At 34.4% G+C, this 21149-nt stretch overlaps 1 protein-coding gene across 1 annotated transcript; it reads right to left on the bottom strand.

The window, feature by feature from the left end:
- Window positions 1–18762: 18762 nt before the first annotated feature.
- On the bottom strand, window positions 18763–20379 carry LOC136275027 (uncharacterized). Its single transcript, XM_066083279.1, has 2 exons — window positions 19383–20379; window positions 18763–19160 (listed from the first exon to the last, which is right to left on the bottom strand). The coding sequence occupies exons 1-2, from the start codon at window positions 20377–20379 to the stop codon at window positions 18763–18765; spliced, it is 1395 nt and encodes a 464-aa protein (XP_065939351.1).
- Window positions 20380–21149: the final 770 nt, after the last annotated feature.

Raw genomic sequence — 21149 nt, 5'->3', positions numbered from 1 at the left:
TTTTAACGATTTATAGGAAAGTAATAAATCTTACTTATAAATATAATTGAATTAAAATCGTCATTTAAATAGTGTGTGTGTTTAACAAAATCCCTCATTTCATCACAAAATGCACTTTCCTCCAACCATACATATTTTTCTAACTGCATCATACATGGTACCCTTCGGGCATTTCACAGCAGTAGCCACGCCGCCTTCACACTTGTAGTAACCAGCACAGTAACCTACTAAATATGGATAATTCCCGTCTTCTTTCCCTGTGCATGATGGCAATTCTCCATTAGGGTTGTACTCTTTAGGAACTGCAAATAGAGGAACACATCGTCCTTTATAGGGCAAAGATACAGTTGCCCATTCTGCGTCGATTGGACATCTGCCTTTTTCGATTCTTCGGCCTTGTTCACATTTGATGTAATCGGGATGATATGGGTTATCAGGTGATGGCCATATGCCATCTGGTTTGAATTCACATGATGGGTACACGGTTTCACAAGGCTTGCAAGGTCCAACTTTGCATATTAATCGAAAGTATCGGCCTACAATATTTGACGAACAGATTATGTGAGAAAGTTCTACAGTGTGTTAAGGAATAACGAATACGCTTTTTAGATACTCTATATTTTAATCAGCTTTGAAAAATATACTGATCAATATTTGAAGCAAAGACAAAACAAGCAATAGACAACATGAAAAAGTCCTTAAAGTAACCTTTTAAAAAATATCTGTGCATGAACGCTTGTTTAAAAGAGGTATTGTCACGATTTGAGTTAAACAATCTCAAATTTTATTTTTTCAGGTTTCAGGTATGCAATGCTGCAATATTGTATACCTAATGGTCAAGAAGAATTTGAGTGTCAAACTCGAAAAATTATCTAGATACAAAGGTCACAATTCTGTTATGTAAAGAACCTCACACAATGTTTTGGTCAGTGTTGAATGGAAAATACCATGTTTAAAACAAACCAGAAATAGACAAAAACCAGAAATCGTTTATTTGCATTCATAATTAACTACTTGTAGCAAAATGAGAAAAAAACAGATTGAGACTTCTACTAATATATTTATCAACTGTAGACAAAAAATTGACAAGTGTCACAGTCATATTTCTACTGTTTACATATTTTTGCATATTTTCATTCGGTCACGTGTGAAGGGTTTATTTCAATATTTCAAATTAAAACTCTTAACTTTCTTTCATTTAGCAAACTGTGTAAAATTGTCTGTAATTAGATGTTGTGCTTTTCATTTTATTTATTTCTAAATCAAAGATTTTGAAAGTTTGAAATGTCTTTCTTTTTTCTTTGATGTCATTAACTTCTTTGTTATCTAATATGTTTGATCTGTCCAAATACCAAGTGTCATACATGAGACAATTATTTACTCAAGTTGGGCCCTTTTAGCAAAAGGTAGTTTCTTACTTTTGTGAATTATTATTACGCTTGCACAGAGACTCGCGGAGTCATTTAGGATGTTACAGCGTCTCTAACACGCTCCTACTGCGCATCCACAGCGCTTGATTAGGTTATTTTTTATTTTGCTGAGCTAACATAGCGACCTAAAAGAGATGTACATGTAACAGTTGCTGCATCTTTTGCCATTTTTTTTGTCTGGTGTTACAAGCCCTTCCGTGTTCTCTAATGGCTAAGATTTGTGTATTGTCACAAATATTTATATATTTAAACAAACAAAGTCAATGTTTTTATCATAATTGTTTACCAGTAATAAAATTCAAAATGTTTGTCTGTTTTTCGTACAATTGAACAAATAAAATTATTTTCTCTTAAGTAAGAAACGTCTTTTGCACGCAGCTTGAGCACTGAGCTCGCCAAGAACGTGAGATAAAAACTCTTAGCACGCCATGAACGCTTGACAGTTATTTAGCGAGATCGCAGTCAGTCGCCAAGAAAAACTCTGCGGGAGCGCAGTTACACGCCGTGAATTTTTTTTTTCATGCGATGCTACGGCGATTCCGCGAATGTTACAACACCATGAACTCGCTGTTGGTACGCAACTAGCAATTTGTGTGACAGGGCTTTTAAAGGGACATGGTCACGATTTTTGTCAAAAATTATTTTTTCGATTTTAATGTTTATAATGCTTCAGTAAGGTATTTTTAATAGGCAACCCAAATTTGAGTGACATTTGTTGAGTTATGAGCGAGTTACAGAGCTTACAATTCCTCGTTATGTAAACAAAGCTTTTGTTTACATTTTGAATGTTGAAGTGAAAATTCCAGATTTAGACGTAAAATGAATGTATTAATGGTTAGGAACTGTTTATTTATGTTTAAAATGAATAAGAATTTTGACAAATCATCTTGAAAACGATTTTCTACTGGTATATTGAACCTATGTAAACAAAAACAGGGCACGAGCCTTGTTTACATGACGAAGAATTGTGAGCCCTGTATCTCGCTTAAAACTCATCAACGGACACCCAAATTTCACTTGATCATTAGAAATGCATTCAAAAAGCATTGTAAATAATAAAAACAGGAAAATAAAATTTGACCAAAATCGTGACCATGCCCCCTTAAACATGTATGTACATTAATTGAGCATGAAGAACGAACATTAAATAAATTTCAACTCAAATCGTGATCATGCCCCTTTAATCAGTGCGATATATTTAACTATGCCTTTTTTTTTTACATTAATTCCCTCGTTACCTTCTGACTGATTAGTAAATGATAAAGAAAACACAGAAAAATGAAATAAAGACGTGGGTCACAAAAATGTTTACAGCAAATGAAATACGCTAATTCAATATCACGCTAACGCCTTAAAAATCAACATCCCCTAAATGTGGTACACGCCAAATATAATACGTTTACAATATTGTTTTCAAATATACATGTAACAACTTACATTCCCAAGTAGGCTCAAATCTTGCCCTGCACTTCACATTGGTGTAGTTTTCACACTGCATGGTTCCCTCAGAAAACAAAAATGGATAATAACACTCGTGCTTATGCTTGGATGACCAAAATTTGCCAAGTTCAGTATCTTCTCCAGAGCAGTTGTAATATCTGTGGCAATCTTTGACACTTCCCACGATCAAATCCGGATGTCGGGTGCATATTTCATCAATCGTTTCGTCTGCATTACACACATGCAATTATTTTCAAGATTTCATTTACTACATGCTTCTGTATTGTTTAGGTTTTGTTTTTGTTGTGTAAAACATTAATTTTAGCATTGCGTGCATTTATGCCATAGCATCAATAAATAGTGAAATAAATCAACAGAAAATGTGCAAAAATTTATTGACTAACAAATTAAATTTTAACTTTTAAGAATATAGTTCTGCGAATAATGTTTAAGCAGAAAATAAAATCTGAAAAATTTGTTCAGATTTCCTAATTTTTTGCATTAGCCTAATTCCAAAATATAAAAAAATTATCTAATGTTATGTCAATTATAAGTCATTTTCATAAATACTATTTGTGTTTAGAACAATTTTTTCTGGTGACGTTGAACTTACTAGTAACTTTTCAACAAACCGAAAATAACAACTCAAACCCTGATTAAACAACCTCCTTCTAAAAGCTATTTATATGACACGTTTATTTAGCAATAAGAACTTCGCATTCTCTTTATAAACTGTTTGTATATTAGAAAAGATTATTATAAATTATTATATTTGATTTCAGTTATAATAAAATTCATGTGCACAAGATGTTCGGTAAGACTTCAACACGATGTGTAGTACATAAAAATATGCTTAAAACCTACCATTTGGAACAATTCTTTTATTGTATGTCCTCAGAAAACTTTTGTAGACTTCTAAACTTGAATTTTTCCTGTCATTGCAATATTGCAATTCCAATATCTTAATATTCAGATCAGTCCATTTCTCTTCGAGTAAAATTTGTACAGAACTGTCTCTGCTTTCTTTGTTAAAGGCACTATATTGCTGAAAATCATTTTCATATAATGACTGAGAATAGATGCTTGGCAAGCACATCAGCGTAAGACAGACTGTCTTTAAAACCATGTTGATCATGGTGCACCTAGAATGAACGATTATTATCTCGCTTATTGAACGCTATTCAAGGTATCGTTGTCATCGGGTACGCTCCTGTCATTGCGTTGATATTTACAAGCTACTTCAAAATGATATACCGTTCCGATTTTGTGCATACTTATTGAACACTGTAGGTAGGAATCGATTTCCAACTTGTTGCTTGCAATAACGGGACAAAATAAACATTTTAAGTATTGGGGTTTTAACAAAAAATTAACGCTTCCATCGGATGTGGTATGGAGCTGTATTCGGCAGAATTGTTTGTAGGTTAACAACGGTTAATTTCATGAATTTTTGCAGTCTTAGCAAAGGCATAGTCCCAATACTATTGCCCCCGCAATGTAAAATTACCCAATCTGGGTGGCGTCTTTGTTCAATGGTATTTGTAATTGTAGGCTCTACATCCTCCCAGACCATACCACTCTTTCCATGCCAAAATACTGTGATATTATGTTTCTGTAGGTCTAGGTGTGGGTTTCCAAATTGTTGGACAGCGTGATGGGATGCATGTTCGATAATTGACGAACCAATGATCCAGACCGTGGTGTTGGGACCTGAAAACTTAGTACTGAATAATAATACGAGGCTGTTATGAACACACATAACATTATGCTTTACAATCTGATATATGAACAAAACGCGTTAGATTTCCATCTGCCTTTTGACTTAATGTCCTCCTCCGAATGCCCTTGTAAGTACAAATGTGTAGCTTCACCTATTCTAAATGAGTGGGATTTGAAAGTTGTTGTGTCAAGGCCAATAAATTTGACAGACTTATGTAGTACTGATGTGAATTGATATTTAGTAAGAGGTGTGGGGTTAAAATGGCAGAAAAATAGGACTAAGTCTTGTATTTGTGGTCTAACTGCCAAAAATTCACGCATGTGCTTGAATAAAGACTTGGTTTGAGAATTTATTTCAATCTGTAGCTTAGTACCCCTATTGTATTGGTCTGTTTTTGAACCTTTAATATACAGACCAATGTGTGTTTCATTAATGGTCACGTCGTGAAATAATAAGGCTGGTGCGTCGTCGCTAGTGAAAGTGAATTCGCTAATGCGCAATAATGCGAAAAATGCCAAATGAAAGGCTGCTGAAAACATAACAGCTTCATACAAGCTTGTGCACACCGTAGGTAGTATAGAAACTAATTTATTGAGACAAGATAGGGAAATTTGGGACCGTACATCCTTCGCTGGATTTAACCGATGGAAACCTTCTAACATTTTTTTAACTATGAAAGTTTTAGTGTTGTCAATTTGACCCTCTTACTGAAGCTTGTAACTAATACCGCTCAAATAACATATCGTTGTTGAATAGGACACTTTATTGCATGCAGGTATGCGATGTAGTTGATTATGTGGTCCAGTGGTGGAGGCCAACAAAAGATAAAATTGTGTTTGGTACAAAAAGTTTCAAAGGAATTTATGCCTTGTTGATACGTTGACGCAGTATTTTTGGATATTGCTGCTTCAAGTAAACATTCTACATGGGGTCTAAGAGGGACAACAATTCCGAAGGTAAACGGGCTGGAGTCTTGTCTGCCTGCGGAGCCAGGGATCTGAATCTTTCCCACTGAAATCGAGAAATTGAATCTGCAATGGAATTTTGGTAACCTGGGATATGCCTAGTTTTAATCTGAATGTTATTTTTCATACATAATAATACCAATGGTATTACAAGAGACATGACACGTTGAGACTTACTAGACTTGGCATTCAATATATCGACCAGAGCTATGTTGTCAGTGTTTATTAGCAATTTCTTAGCTGTAAATTGATCTGCCCAAATCCAGATGGCTACAAGAATAGGCACTAATTCTAAAAATGTAATATCTCTTCTTATATCTGGACCCCAAGACTCTGGCCAGGATATGTCAACCCAGTGATTCTGGAAAATCGCACCTCCACCGTAGGAACCACAACTATCGGTAAAAAGGTTTAGGGTTTCATTATAAGACCAGTATAGTTCTGGGAATGGTGATCGTCCATTGTATTGGTCAAGAAATGTGAGCCAGATCCTAGCATCCTCTTTAACTGCTCGTGTGACCTTGATCAGGTGGTAATGTTTCCTAATACCAATTGCTGTGTTATAAAACCTGCGGTTAAAAGCCCTGCTACCAGGGATGGCTTTGGCGAAAAAGTTAAGCGAACCACAAAGTGATTCCATTTCTTTCAGGGTGACTTTTTTAGAAGAAGTAATTGATGAAAGCTTGGACCTAAGTTCAGCAACCTTATTGTCAGGAATGAAAATGACCTTATCTATGGTATCAATACCTAGTCCTAAGAAAGATAGACGAGTGCATGGGCCCTCAGTTTTTTTGTCGTTTATTGGGACGCCCAACTCGCTGCTCATAAGTTAACTTGAACATTTCAGCAAGCTTTGAACATTGTGATGTATTTTGCTCGCCAACAAACAAAAAATCATCAAGATAATGGATGATATTATAATTTTGAGACTTTTGTGCTATGAGCCAATGAAAAAATGACAATTTTTCAAAAGATGAACAAGCTATGGAACAACTATAGGGCATGCATCTATCAAAATAGTATTTTTCTTGAAAACATATTCCTAACAGTGGAAAATCTGAAGGGTGAATAGGTAAAAGTCTGAATGCGCTAGACAAATCCATTTTACAAAGCAATGCCCCTTTGCCATTCTCTTGGATCATAGAAATGGCCTGATCAAAAGAGCGTAAGACACTGAGCACAGAAATGGATCAATATGCTCGTTGACGCTATTGCCAATGGGCGCTGACAAATTTGAAATTAACCTGTAGCCTCCATCTTTCTTGGGCAGGACCCCAACAGGGTTACACCTAATGTTGGGGAACGGGGGTTGGGAAAAGGGGTCTGACATCCTTCCTAACGTAATTTCTTTCTCAATGATAGCCAAAAGTTGATCAGCATGTTCACTCGCGGACTTCATATTTTTGGATTGTAAGTAGACTCTTGGGCCTATGTAATTCAAGTAAAAGCCGGATTTGAAACAATTTAATAAAAATTGAGCATTCTATATATCTGGATATGTAGCGAGGTATTGCTCTAAAACGGAGATCTTAATTGGAGTTGAACCTAGGTGCATGAAATCTTGGTCTTGGTGGCTGATACTGTCTTGGGCGTAAGGGACGAAAATTGATGTTATTTTGCGGGGCGAAATTTTGGTGTGCTGGATTAGGATGAAGGGATCTGATGACTTGGGTCTGGGCCGACTGATAAGACCAACAATGCATGCGTGGGTGTGATTTATTGCAATGCATGCATATATGCTGGAATGAACACTGGGGTTTGGGACAGGAACCTTTAAAGTTATAATCAAAACATTTGAGTGAAGATTTTGACTGTTGTGGAGCTTGTTGAACTTGAGCCTGCATATACATAACCATAACATCGATAGATCCAAATGAAATTGATGTGTTTTTTGACATTTTGAGACGGAACTGCCTGTCTTATTTAATCCAATTGCCATTTATATTACCGCTATATCCTAAACGTATTGTGTGAATATATTTCAAGATATCCTGTATGTCTGATGGGTGTCTAGCCAGGTATATACTTGAGAAAATCAAAAACGCATCAAGCCAGCTGTTAATTGATGTAATTTTGTTTGTTTTAGTTTTTGGTTCAATAACTAAATGACACTCAACTATGGAAAATGTGTGCGAATCCTGAACGGATGTATCAACTGTTTCTGAATTGATGATTTTTGACAGATCAATGTATTGTTTTGACCATATTTTGTCTTTGATGGTTTGAGGGACATGAACCCCAAGCTCATCAGAAATGCTTATTAAAGGGTTTTCACCTGAAGTTGCCAGAGGGATTGATGGCGCTATGGTAGGTAGTGGTACTGCAGTGTGTTCACTGGTTGTAGGATCATCGACTGGTAGCTCTTGATTTTGAGGTTGAGTGGACACAAACTGGACCGCTGCCTGCGTGGGCCTGCTTGGGTTTGGGTGGCTGTGGTTGCCGGATCGAGGGCCCTGAGAGCCGGATGTGCATTTCGCCTGGAGTAGGGTGACCTGCTCTTTCTTTTAGACCTCAACATTTTCTAGGAAGTTAACAAAACTGAGTAACTTACTATTTTGAAGTAGATACAAAGTTATAAAGAAATATCAATGAAAATAAATGTATCATAAACGATATAATATGGCTATAAGGTTATACCGTAACTAAACAATAAAGTTATTGTACCTGTTAACGTTACGTATTTATGCTATATGATACTATATAGTATAAACTATATGCTAGCGTAGTCCTAGGCCAGCACTAGCTTTGTAGTCCCTTTAATGCCTACTTGAATTTGAATATTTTAAATTATTTTAAATTAAAATTTACAATGGAATATTATATTTTAATGATGATGACTAAACTTTTTATTAACCAAGTTATAGCCGTTGATGGCCCGCAATTTGACTTGAAATAAACCTACATCGTAATGACTATCTAATGTAACAATCATGGCCGCCTTAAAGAGAGAAGCAGACGAAATAAGACAATTATCTTGTATTGCAAAGTTTTAAAACCCCTTAAAAAATAAATGGAAGTGAATACGTACCGCAACTTGAACAATTGATTGAATTACACAAGATTACCCGATTACTATCCACCGATGATAAATCGAGCGATTAAGTCAGTCGTGATAAACAATGCATTGAATTTTTTCCAGGTTGAAGCTGAGAAAGGTCGATACACTACTGCGCATGTGTAATATAAGGTACCCAAAAGGGACCGTGCGAAAGGTTACGAGAACCTCATATTGAGGAGTTCTTTCGATGTACAGACGCACCTGGTTTTAGTGAGTGGCCGCTGATTACAGGTGGCCGTAACAGCAGGTGCGACTGTATGTATTAGTGAAATGGTTAATCTATTCATTTCCATAACATGCCTTAACTCATATCGAGTTAAGTCGGATTATTTGACACGACACATAGACATTCAAATATATCAGTTATATAAAATTAAATGACATTCAGCTCCTTAGTATTTCAGGTTTTTTGTATGTCCCGCATACTGATCCCAATAAATTGTTTTGAAAAGAATGAAGAACACTGAATTTTTCCGAATAGATTATAGTCTTGATAAAACACGCCAAACACGACAATCTAATATGTATGACATATTTTTCATTTATGAGTAAAACAAAAAATATGTGATATTTTTAAAAGGCATAACACATATTTCTACATGCAAATTTACTTTTAATTCGTAAAAATAAGCATAATATTAATTCTATTAAAAAAAGAACTATCCCGTAGAAACGCAGTAACAATATTTAAATGTATATCAAATCACGGACCGCCTTCCGGCGGCCCGTAAATATTCCATCTATATAATGATACACATAATAAGAGTTATCCTGCTTTGCTTTAATAACGTATATAGACCAATATTTTTAGCATACTTACTCTTGGGTCCGAGAAATAAGTAATTACTTTTTTTTTATAAATAGTCTTAATGAAATCAAAAATATATCTACTTATACAATTCTGGAGTTATCTTTGCATTGCATGACTTATTTAGGAAAAGGTTACACTATTTGGGAAAAATATGATTTTTCCTAACATTTCAAATTAAAAAAAGGTAAAGGGGATGTCGAAAAGCCCTTACTTTTTGTTGGAGACCAAAAAAAAAGTTCTACTTCCATTTGTAAATTCCTGTCTGGATATGTAATTTTACACTTTATATTTAAAATGCCCATGCACGGTCGGACAAGCTACTTAAAAAAATAAAATATCAGTAAATTTGATATTGTTTTAAAAAATCATTTAAAACAATATATATTTAACATAATATTGATTTTTAAACTATTGATATTTTCAATTCTTGGAATATGTTAACCCAAGCGTATACGTATCAAAACTAGCAAATACTGTCATGTTTTAGAACTTCAAGGCATTTTCTTTTACAGAGTGGGTCTGTGCTCCATATTTTTCTCATAGTCTAAATAAGGTCTAATGAAAAATAAGCCAATATCCATCAACAAAAAAGTGGATAGATGAACCACTATGCATTAAAAATATCATTTTGTATCCCAACAATTCAACGGTTTGTATAAAATAATACAAGTCCGTAAATTCGTGGCCAAAGTCACACATCACATTTAAACAGCTTACTTGGTTGTGTTTGAAATGGCTCAGTGGTTAGAGTACCTGACGTATGCAAACCTAAAATATCTAGGGTTTTTATGTTATGGGTTCGATACCACCAAAATTTTTGGCGAATTTTTTTTTTTGTTTTTCTTGTTTTTAAATACTAAAAACTGAATATAGTTAGAAATTGTGCTTTTGCAAACTTGTATTATAATATATTTGAATAGATTTAATTGGGAAAAAATGAATTCAAAATTGTATTTTACGACTAAACACAATGGACAGTTGCACAATCTTATTCCCTCATCTTCTTTACTAATAGTGATTAAATTTATGAAAATGAATATGTTATTATGAAAGTAATATGTTTTACGGTGCGACCGTTGGGGCGAACGCAGCATGTGATCAAATAATGAATTATGATAAATCAATAAGAATAAAGTTAACAAGTTGAACGTAAATTTGATTGCAAAGTAAAATAAAACATACCTATTTTTTCAGTTAATTATACCCGCACTTTCTAAAGAAAGTTCGGGTATATTATTGTTACCCTGTTCCGTCCGTCCGTCCGTCCGTCTGTCACGTTTAATTTCTCAAACTGCTCTTACATCTTATAAACCAGCAAACTCAACTCTTGGAGTTTGATTTGGGTGTCATGTTGTTCTGTAAAAATGTTTTAAAAATTATCTGTTAGTCCTGGGGGTCAAATAATTGGTAAAAAATGACGTTTTTTTCACAAAAAACCTTCTTCCTCGAACTCCTCCTACATTTTCAACAGCAGACAAATCATCTCTTGGAATATGTTTAAGGGTATCCTATAGATGCAATAAGGTTTCGGAATTTTCAATTTTATCCTGGGGGTCATTAAATGGCTGAAAAATGACGTTTTTTAAACAAAAAAACTGGTTTCAAAAACGTCAATTTTTTTGGCAGTAGTCAAATGATCTTATAGAATATGATTGGGGGTGTCATATTGAAGTGTGATCAGGTTCCAGAATTTTTTTTTTATTTAGGGTATCAGTGGGCAACAAAAAATGACGTTTTTTGGCAAAAAAGGTATGGTTCCCAGAACTCCTCTTACAACTTTTGGAGTAGCTATGTCATCTCTTAAGATATACTTGGGGCTGTCCTGTAGATGTGCAGTTTTGTTTTAAAAAGTTATATTTCATACAGGGAGTCAAATAGTAGCAGAAATTTGACGTTCATCACTGAAAAAAAAACATAGATCCAAGAGCTCCTCTTACGATTTTATGGATAGACATATCATATCTTGGGATATGATAGGGACTGTTCTATAGATGTGCAGTAAGGTTTTAAAAATTTAAATTTCACCAAGGGAGTCAAAAAGTAGCAGAAAATTGACGTTTATCACTTCAAAAAACATAGATACTAGAACTCCTTTTATGATTTAATGGATAGACACATCATATCTTGGGATATGATAGGAACTGATCCATAGATGTGCATTACAGTTTTGAAAAATTAAATTTAACCCTGAGGCCCATTACCTACATACCTTTTGATGCCCTTTAAGGATCAAGAATATATATGGTTAAGGGGTGGGGATCTCAACAGTGTTCGAGATATTCATGCACTTCCTGTTCGAGGAGGGTCATGACCACCTACGGGGCCCATGACCTACATACTGTTTGATGTCCCTTGACACAAGAATATATATGGTTTAAGGGTGGGGATCTCAATTGTTTTGAAGATATTAAGGGACTTGCTGTTTGAGGGGGTCAGAACCACCCACAGGGCCCATGACCTACATAATATTTGATGCCCCTTGACATCAGAAACATGAATATATATATATATATATATATATATATATATATATATATATATATATATATATATATGGTTTAGGGGTCATGATTATAACAGTTTCTTAAATATATGGTAATTTCAAATTCCTGGGGGGTGGGGATAACCCCAGGGGTCAGATCTAATAAACCCTATATATTGCCAGTAACAGTCGATATATAATTATGAAACCCCTATATTATTATCTTTGTCCGTTTTCATGTTATCAAGAGTCTACGATTCTTCCTACAAGGTTCAATGTTAGACACCCCCCCCCCCCGAAAAATGGTTGTTTAACCTCAAATGAGGAAAATCAAACCAGGGTGCACAACTAGATATGCAGGCCTATCATATATCCTAGAGTTTTGTATAATTTTGTTCAGCCATCTCCGAGAAACAAGTTCAGAGCGGGAAAGAAGAAAAAGAAGAAGACGAAGAATAATAATACATGTAATAAGAACCGTACAAAAACAATAAGTCTCTAAATTTCTTTCGGGAGACTTATAATAGAGATTAAATAGAGATAGTATCATCAAACATCAATAATTTATTTTAAGATAATTGACAATTTCTGATTTTTAGGGGGTCAGGATGACCCCTTAGGGTCATGACTTACATGCTATAATGATCTGATGCGCCATGACCTAAGGAGGAATAATATCTTTGGATTAAGGTGGGGATCTCAATGGTTTTTATGATATTTGTTAATTTCAGGAAAAGCACTTGGGATCATGACCTGTATACATACCATCTGAAATGTCTTGAACAAAGAAACAATAATATAATATGTACATAATATATGATTCAATTTAAGAACCCAGATATAGATCAGTCATCTATGTTTTGTAATACTTCCTATATATATACATGTATTAGTTTGTGTTTTGTTCTATACTATTCATGTTCATGACTGTAGTATGGCTTAGTCTTATTTTAAATGACATTAAAAAATTGTCAAATATATATATGACTTGGAACCCCCACCCCCTAACAAACTCAAATATAAACTGTTCTCTCTCCCCCCCCCCCCTTTTATTGTCGAATGGTCTATGAAAATCAAAATAAAATTTGGGTGTCTAAAAACTTTTATAAACTGGAAAAAAATGTTTTTCTTACAAAAATAACATTACACCTTGCATAATTGACAAATGATCTATTCAGATATGATCAGAGGTCATATTTCTACCTTGGGATCAATAACTAGTATTCATTAACAAGTTAAAATTAATAACAATAAATGTTTCAAATTATAAATGTTTATACTCCACATTCACACCCCCCCCCCATCTAACCTGGTTCTAAAGATTCAGTCTTCTTAATACATTCTTACATGTGTACAGTAGCAAATTTTAAATCATTTCTTGATTGCTTTTTCTCTCCTGATGCACATTAACATTTTGGAAATTGCTTAAATCAATTTTTAAGATTTATAAACAAATGTGTATTCGCCTTTTTGGGGCAATTGTAAAGTCTCCTAAACAAAGCCGTGTCATCATTAGGCTAGGAATTACCCACATGGATCAAACACTACATATGAATAAGATAAAATACTTTATTATTTCTAGTTCTAGAATGTCAGAGTGTCTCCAAGGGGGCATAATCTATATACAATTTTACGCGCAATGACACAAAGAGCAAGAATAAATTATATGGTTTAGGGATGAGGATCTCAGATCTCAGAAGTTAACAAAATATACAGTGTATCATCATTCCCTATTTCATAAAGGCGGGGGTGTGTGTTAAAGACAACACCTGGGGGTCATTAATGTACTTTACACCATATGATGCATCATAATGACATTACAAGATATTTTGTATTTTCCTGTTTCGTGGTGTCGGAACAGACCCATAAGGTCATGACCTACCCTAAGGGTATATTGTATTTGATGCATTATAATACATTAAGAAAGAAATACTCCTTCCTTCCTATTATAACTCATATAAAATGATAAGTGTCTACACTTATTTACATGTAATACACAAATTTAATACGAAATTATTTATACAGGGTCAATATGGGGTCAACTCAATAGTGCAAGTCTGACATTTAAATGAAAAAAATAACTTTTGCAATTAAAATGACAGAGACTTTACAAATGCGGTAGGATAGGTTGCGATGATAAGCTTATTTAAATATCAAAAGATGATGATACAGTATGCTGTCAAAGGGAGATCACATTTAGAAAGTGAAAGTAGAACTTATGTATGTTGGCATCTCATTATATTGTGCTACTGCTACTTCATGTATTATGCTTACCTATATTGGTCAACATCATAATGATAATCCAATTAAAACACAATAATGAATTCCTTTAGCTGATCTAAACTAATCCTTTTCTGCATATGGAAAACACATACATGTATGTATACACGTGAACCGGCCATCTAACCGAAGAGCTGGGTAAAACTAGTACCCGCTAATGAACCCTGCAGACCTGTGTTGTGTACGTAACTTCAGACAAAGATCAGTTATTTATAACATGCATGTATTTTTATGACCTATTCTTCAAATCCACTTGCACTATTTTATTAGGTAAAATTCCTATTGAGATAAACAATAAAGGATGTAAAATATTAATTAAATATTTACGCCCAAAATAATGTTACCTAACATTCAAGCGCAGTGGGTTAAAGCGTTTACATGTCTGTAACAGCGTTGGGGTCCAAGGTGTATTTTTGGTAATTTTACTATTGATATAAATGAATTTTCATTTGGGGCGGGGGGGGGGGGGGGGGGGGGGTTGGACCCCCCACCCCTTCTCTAAATCTGTGCACACGATGATGTACATGTAGGCACACAGAAGCAAATCTAAAACCGGCAACAGCCATGGGGAGGGGGCATAATTCAATTTTTTATTTTGTTTGTAATAATTATATAGACCATTATACTTTCTATGACATGAAATGTTAAGATTAATGATTAACTGAAAATTCACTGCTAACAGTTCAACCCCAAATTGCACATAAAGTGCTGCTCATATTATCATATGGGAAGGGATCTCATCCTTTAGTTATGAAAACTATAATTTTTAAATGTATTACCGGAGCTTGCATGTGGCCTTCATTTTTAATTAAACTGGTACAAAACAATGTTATTTAGGGGCAACACTTGGTGCGGGTATTACTGTCTAAAGTCAGCATCTAGTTAACATTATTCATAGTTTATAAGGTTTGTTATTTATTTATTTATAAGCCGAACAATAGTTCAACCGCAGATACGGTGGCAATGTTGTTGAATAATAAAGATTTTAATATAAACGTTTATTGCACTCTATCTCCTCTTTTTAAGTGATTGTAACGTACGCCAGTTCATCCCCTTTTTTGCAGTAGACATTTTTTCTTAAACTTGCATTAAAAAAAATGACTTATCATTGAGCCCCCCCCCCCCCCCCATGTTAAAAGAAAATAAATTTTTTTTCAGTTTACACATAGAAAATCGACTTATCATGGAGTTGCCCTCTCCACTTTAAAAAAAAAAAATTAACTTTAATTTTATTTTTAATTTACGCTTTAATAAGAATGTGTTTATCATATTATACAAAGAAAATGGAGTTGCCCCCCCCCCCCCCACTCCCCCCCTTGGGATTTGGAACATATAATAAATGGAAGTGAAAATAAAGAAACCATTTAACTGCTGAAGAGTTGAAGGATTAGAATTTTTATGATTTTGTGAATAATCTTTATTTTTCCTTTTTGCTTGTAAGGATTTCTTGGATGAGACTGCCATCCACCCACCCACCCCCTTGAAAAAAACGATGCTACGTGTACGTTCCTGGAAATAAGCGTTACTGTAATTATAGTGAATAAAATAATTTTTAGCATTCATCCAAATGAGTGCAAGTTTCAACTGTTTCCTATATCTGAAGAAATGTCCTCATTCTTAAGCTTTGCAAGATTTTTAGAGGATTTTAGCAGATTTACAATTACTTCAGTTGGAGTAATTTCCCCTTATTGTGACGTCAAAGTTCACGTTAGTTAAGTGTCGTCCGACTCTTCAAAACTCCCCGGAGAAATAAAAGTACGCGAAGTATACTGTTTTATTTACTTAAAAAGCATGATGTTCTTAAAATTGATCATCTTATATGCTTCTCAAAAGTTTTACTTTGATTCTCGCGAGAACGTGAGGTTGGAAACCATTGGTACTATGCGAGTCAAAATTTACTGACCCCAAATAAATCTATCTGATCAATGTGTAAACCTTTGTGACGTCACTCAATTATTTTTGATTGAGTGTACTGAGGTGAACTTTTGAGGTAACATTGATTTTATGTCGTATACATTGTTATTGTTTTTATTGTCTTGCTGGTTTTTATGAGAGTGTGAAGTGATAAAAATTGCCGTGATTACAGGGAACTACTGGGACGATTAAAACAATGCATTACTGGTCCGATTTACTGACGCCAAAAAAATCCGTTGAATGAATGTGCAACTAGTCCGAATTTTCTATTCACACCCGCCTTGTCGGTAGAGCTCGCTTTGCGCCGGCGCTGTGCGCTCGCGAGCTGCGCTAGCTATTATGTCACATTATAGGGTGCGACTGCAACACTTAATGATAAAAAGTTTGTATCGTTAGTTGTAGCGTCGGTTGAGTGTGAAGAGATTTGTTGTTTCCTTAAGTTTTAGGGCTGGTGTGCATTTGTGACGCCTAAAATGACACAATTCCATTATTAAGTTGTGATTTATCTCTAGCTGTTGGAGATGTCGACTGTTAAAGGAATATTTTATACACGTAGCAGGCACGTAGCATCAGGGGGGGCCAGGGGGGGCCTGGCCCCCCCACTTTTTCTCGCAGCAACAAATTTTTTAAAATTTACATATAAAAAAATGAATTATCATGGAGTTGGCCCCCCCCCCCCACTTTTTTGGAAGTTACTAAAAAATTGGTATGAAAATTAGGAAATGAGTAGTCAAATTGAAGTTACCCCCCCCCCCCCCCCCCCCCCCACGGATTAGGAATTTCATGATTTGGAGGGGAAAAAAATTTTGGTAGGGAAATTTTTTTTTTCGAGCATAGTTGAGTCTCCCCCCCCCCCCCCCCCCCCCCCCCCCCACGGATTAGGATTTTGAAGATTTTTGTAAAACTTTAAATTTCCCTTTTTTTGCTTGTCAAGTTTTTTTGGATGGGTCTGGCCCCCCCACTTTCAAAAACGATGCTACGTGCCTGCGTAGCATCAGGCGTCGCAATTGTAATATTAGCCGCTGAACCACAACCACAGCTTGTTTTAGAAAAAGTCACTTCAATTTGTTCGATCTACGAATCGTTTAATGTTATAGTACATGCAAATCCTTTCTGAATTTTAGTGCTACATGTATCTTCAGACATAAATGTTTACAAGTATTTAAATAAAGGCGTCGACTACTTTGTATGAATTGTGATGTTTATACACAGTTTAAACAATTTCAAACGTAAAATGAACTTGTTTCAGAATTTATAGAAAGTCGACAATTACCACTATGATACATTAATGACATTCATTTAAAATCATTCTTTTAAAACTGGTTTGATTTTGTAGCCATTTTTTAGTATTTCACTACATATGGACAGACAAGGATTTGGATTACAAGAATATAATAGCCCTAGCGCTACATGATATTATCTAAGATGATTTAACAAAATGCACGTGATTTTTACCTACAAATATGTAATTTAAGATAAGTAAAGTATAAGGATGAATGTTTGTATCGATGATTTGACCTGGCATTTATACCGTTATTAATAGCACTTACATTTATTTAGTAGCCCCGATTTTTTAAACAATGTGTTGCAAATATTTTTGTACTTTATACTTTTTTATCAGGTTGCATTTAGTATACGTTGATTACTCAACTTTTAAGTCTGGTGCAATTTTTCATCCATCATCTATAATTGTAAAGGATTTAATAAAAGAAATCATTTTGAAATCATGATATACACTAACAGACTTATCCGGAAACTTATACTGAATCTAAATAGTTAATCACTGAACTTTATGTTTTCCCACGCAATTAGGTCACTAGGTTTGCCAAACAGTTAAGGTACCGGTACTGTTCGTTAGGCGAGATAACTTCACAAGAAAATATATTGAATGGAAAATACAATTGTTTATTCCAATTTGACGGATTGCACAAAATAGTAGATTGTTTTGAAATTTTGAACGTTGATCAAACGACTAAAGTCCGGATGAATAATGAAAAGAATTTATTTTTGTTACTCAAACATATCTTTGAATTTATTTTTTCTTATTTTTAAACATATCTTTTAATCATTTATAAAGTTTGAAAGGGCGTAATATATTTATACAGAAAAAAGCCGTTGAACACAATTCAAGATTATATCATGTGAAGATAATATCTTTTGCATTTGAAAAAAAGTAAAATATTGATCTGTTGACATTTAATTTTCCACAACAATCTGTGTTTTGTCTTTTTTATCTTTAGAAACTTCACATAGCAGATAATACGCATCATCAATAAAGAGTTCTACTTTTGAACATTTTTGCTAGCATTTACTGAAATCTTTAATTACCAAAATGAATTTACAATTCAACTCAATAAACTTCAGGAAAATAGAAAACATTCCTAAAATGTTCACCAATACTTTAATAACAACACAGATCGTTTAAGGATTTGCAAATTTTTGGATTAGAGATTGACTCCACCGTCCATACCTACAATAAAATATCCTTCAAAATATTAAAAAACTTACACGGTTAACAGTAAAGTCATTCAATTCGAACACATATATACTGAAATGCATAACCTTTTACTTAACAGGTTCAGTTATTTTATTGATTTTTTTTGTGAGCATAATTAACTAATTACCTCAATGAAAATTGATCATTCCCCATCACCTGGTTTCATCAATAAGTCGTCTTGCTCTTCACTTTTGTATATGTGTCCCCTTTAACTTTGTAATCCTTCTTGTGTATCATATCTCCGGAAAGGCCTTTATAGAAACCGTAACGACCAGTTGGATAATCCATGGTGCCGTGATCAGGAAATACGCTCCCAACATGCGTCTTGGGGTATTTGTAGTCTTTCTCTTTGTTAGTGTGATACTTTTGACCCGTGGTGTATTTGTAACCCTTTGGGTATGTGTCATACTTTTGACCTGTAGTGTGTTTATAGTCTTTGTTTTGGTAAGTATCATACTTCAGACCTATGCCGTATTTGTGATGCTTATAATCGGGGTATGTATCATGCTGTTGACCAGTGCTGTGTTTGTAATCCTTCTTATGATATGTGTCATACTTTTGTTCTGTAGTGTATTTTTAACCTTTTAGGTATGTGTCATACTTTTGACCTGCAGCGTGTTTGTAATCTTTGTTTGAGTAAGTATCATATCTTTGACCTATGCTGTATGTGTTTTCCTTATAATCTGGGTATGTATTATATTTATTATCTGCGCTGAGTTTGTTGTCTTTATAATCTTGGTAAGTATTATACATATGATCAGTGCTGTCTTTGTAATCCTTATTACGGTATGGGTCATCCATGTTGCTTTGACCGGTGCTGTATTTGTAATCCTTAGTATGATAAGTATCATACTTGTTCTTTTTATGCTGGAGACCAGGATACTTTACACCAGTTAGCACAACTTTTCCTGTAAAAGTCGTATGAATGTATTCGTGCTTTCCTCTTCCTCTGAATGGTCCTACGCCCAAGAAATTTCCATCAATGCCAACTGAATGGTCATGAATATGCTCCGAAAAAAGACCTCCAGCTCGTGAACTGTGAAGCGGATGACCAACAGCTTGAATATCCATGTACATGTAGTTGTCCTTTGGATACTTCTCATTAGGGTAATATTCACCTTTTTTACCGTTTTGATATTTGTCATGCAAATGTCCAATAGGGTAGGTTTCTTTATGTTTTTCACCAGGATATTTATAAGCTGTATAATAATCAAGCGGGTTTTTATCATGATGAGGATAAGCGTGAATGCCAATGTATTTTTCGTTTGGATATCTATTATTAGGGTAATGATCATATGAATACTTATCGCCTTTATAATCCTTTTGATAATTGTCATGCAGATATCCATTTGCATAGGTTTCTTTGTGTTTTTGATCAGAATATATGTCGCCTGGGTAGTCTGTAGGATACTTGCTGTGATGAGGATCATGATAATAATTCTTCGGATGTTGGTTGTGATGGTATCCAGTTTGATGATAATGAGGATATTTATCATCTGCCGGGTATTTCTCAAGCTCTTTGTACGTTCCTTCCGGATAGGCGCTTGGATATTTGTCTTTGTAATGCCCGGCTGTATCCTTATCGCTGGTCTTCGTTGTTGGATATTTAGAGTTGTCTTTCTTATTCTGAGATATGTTGAAATCGACATGCATGTAATAAGGATTGGTAACTTGTTGTCGATTCCTCCATGCTCCTATCGCCAGGTTTTGGTTGTTCAAAATAGGGTTTACATTTTGCTGATTTCGATTGGCATAAAGAGATTGATAATAGCTCATTAGCATGCGATAATAATTGGAGTATGAGTTTCCCACAACTTCTTGGGCAGCCTGTGCGACTCCAGGTGTAACTTGTGCGACTCCAGGTATTCTATGAACATTACCATTCACAGGAATTACTCGTCCGACTGTAGAAACCGAGATAAAAAATATATTCAGTGAGTGTTCTTGATGGTTTTTATGTATATTTCAATTTGTCAATTTTTTAATTGCGTGCCATACGATTTTTTAAAGAATAAGTGAGATAAAACCAACAAAAATATGCAACATTGTAATGACAAGAAATTAAACCTCAACCTATTTAATAGTAGCACTGCCCAAAATGTTTAAGAAGGAAAAAATACATCTTAAAAATTTTGTCAGAATTTCCTCTGTTTTGTAATAATTATATTTTTGTATTAGCCTTATTGCAAAATGTTAAAATGTAGTAAAACTTTCGAATGTAATGTCAATAATGATTTATTTCATAGATCAAATCATTTTGGCGTTTAGAACAAAATTTACCTATGGCATTAAACTTTATAACAATCCGACTTAGACAATTTAAACTCTGGGTAATCAACATTCATATACTTTGCCATTAATTGAACAGATAAATTATCAAAGTGCACGTCACCGCATTTATTGTAGTTTAATTACACTCTTGCAAGTAACGGGCAACTATTATTGCGAAGATCTTTTCGGATAAACTAGACTATTTTAGTAAACGTTTAAAAATTGTTGCATATTGCAAACAAAATATAAAATAACAACAGCGAGAAATTAAAAGATTGCTC

The sequence above is a fragment of the Magallana gigas genome, chromosome 4, assembly GCF_963853765.1.
Source record: "Magallana gigas chromosome 4, xbMagGiga1.1, whole genome shotgun sequence".
In the NCBI taxonomy this organism is placed as follows: Eukaryota; Metazoa; Mollusca; class Bivalvia; order Ostreida; family Ostreidae; genus Magallana; species Magallana gigas.
The sequence above is the reverse complement of the archived record's forward strand: the minus strand, read 5'-3'. Positions and strand labels throughout refer to the sequence as shown.

Excerpts from the sequence above, each read along its gene's own strand:
- LOC136275027 (XM_066083279.1), bottom strand. The coding sequence starts at position 20,379 with ATGCTAATGAGCTATTATCAATCTCTTTATGCCAATCGAAATCAGCAA. Across the intron at positions 19,161-19,382 it reads CAACATGGATGACCCATACC|AACAAAAGTATGACACATAT; the intron begins GTAATAAGGATT and ends AATACACTACAG.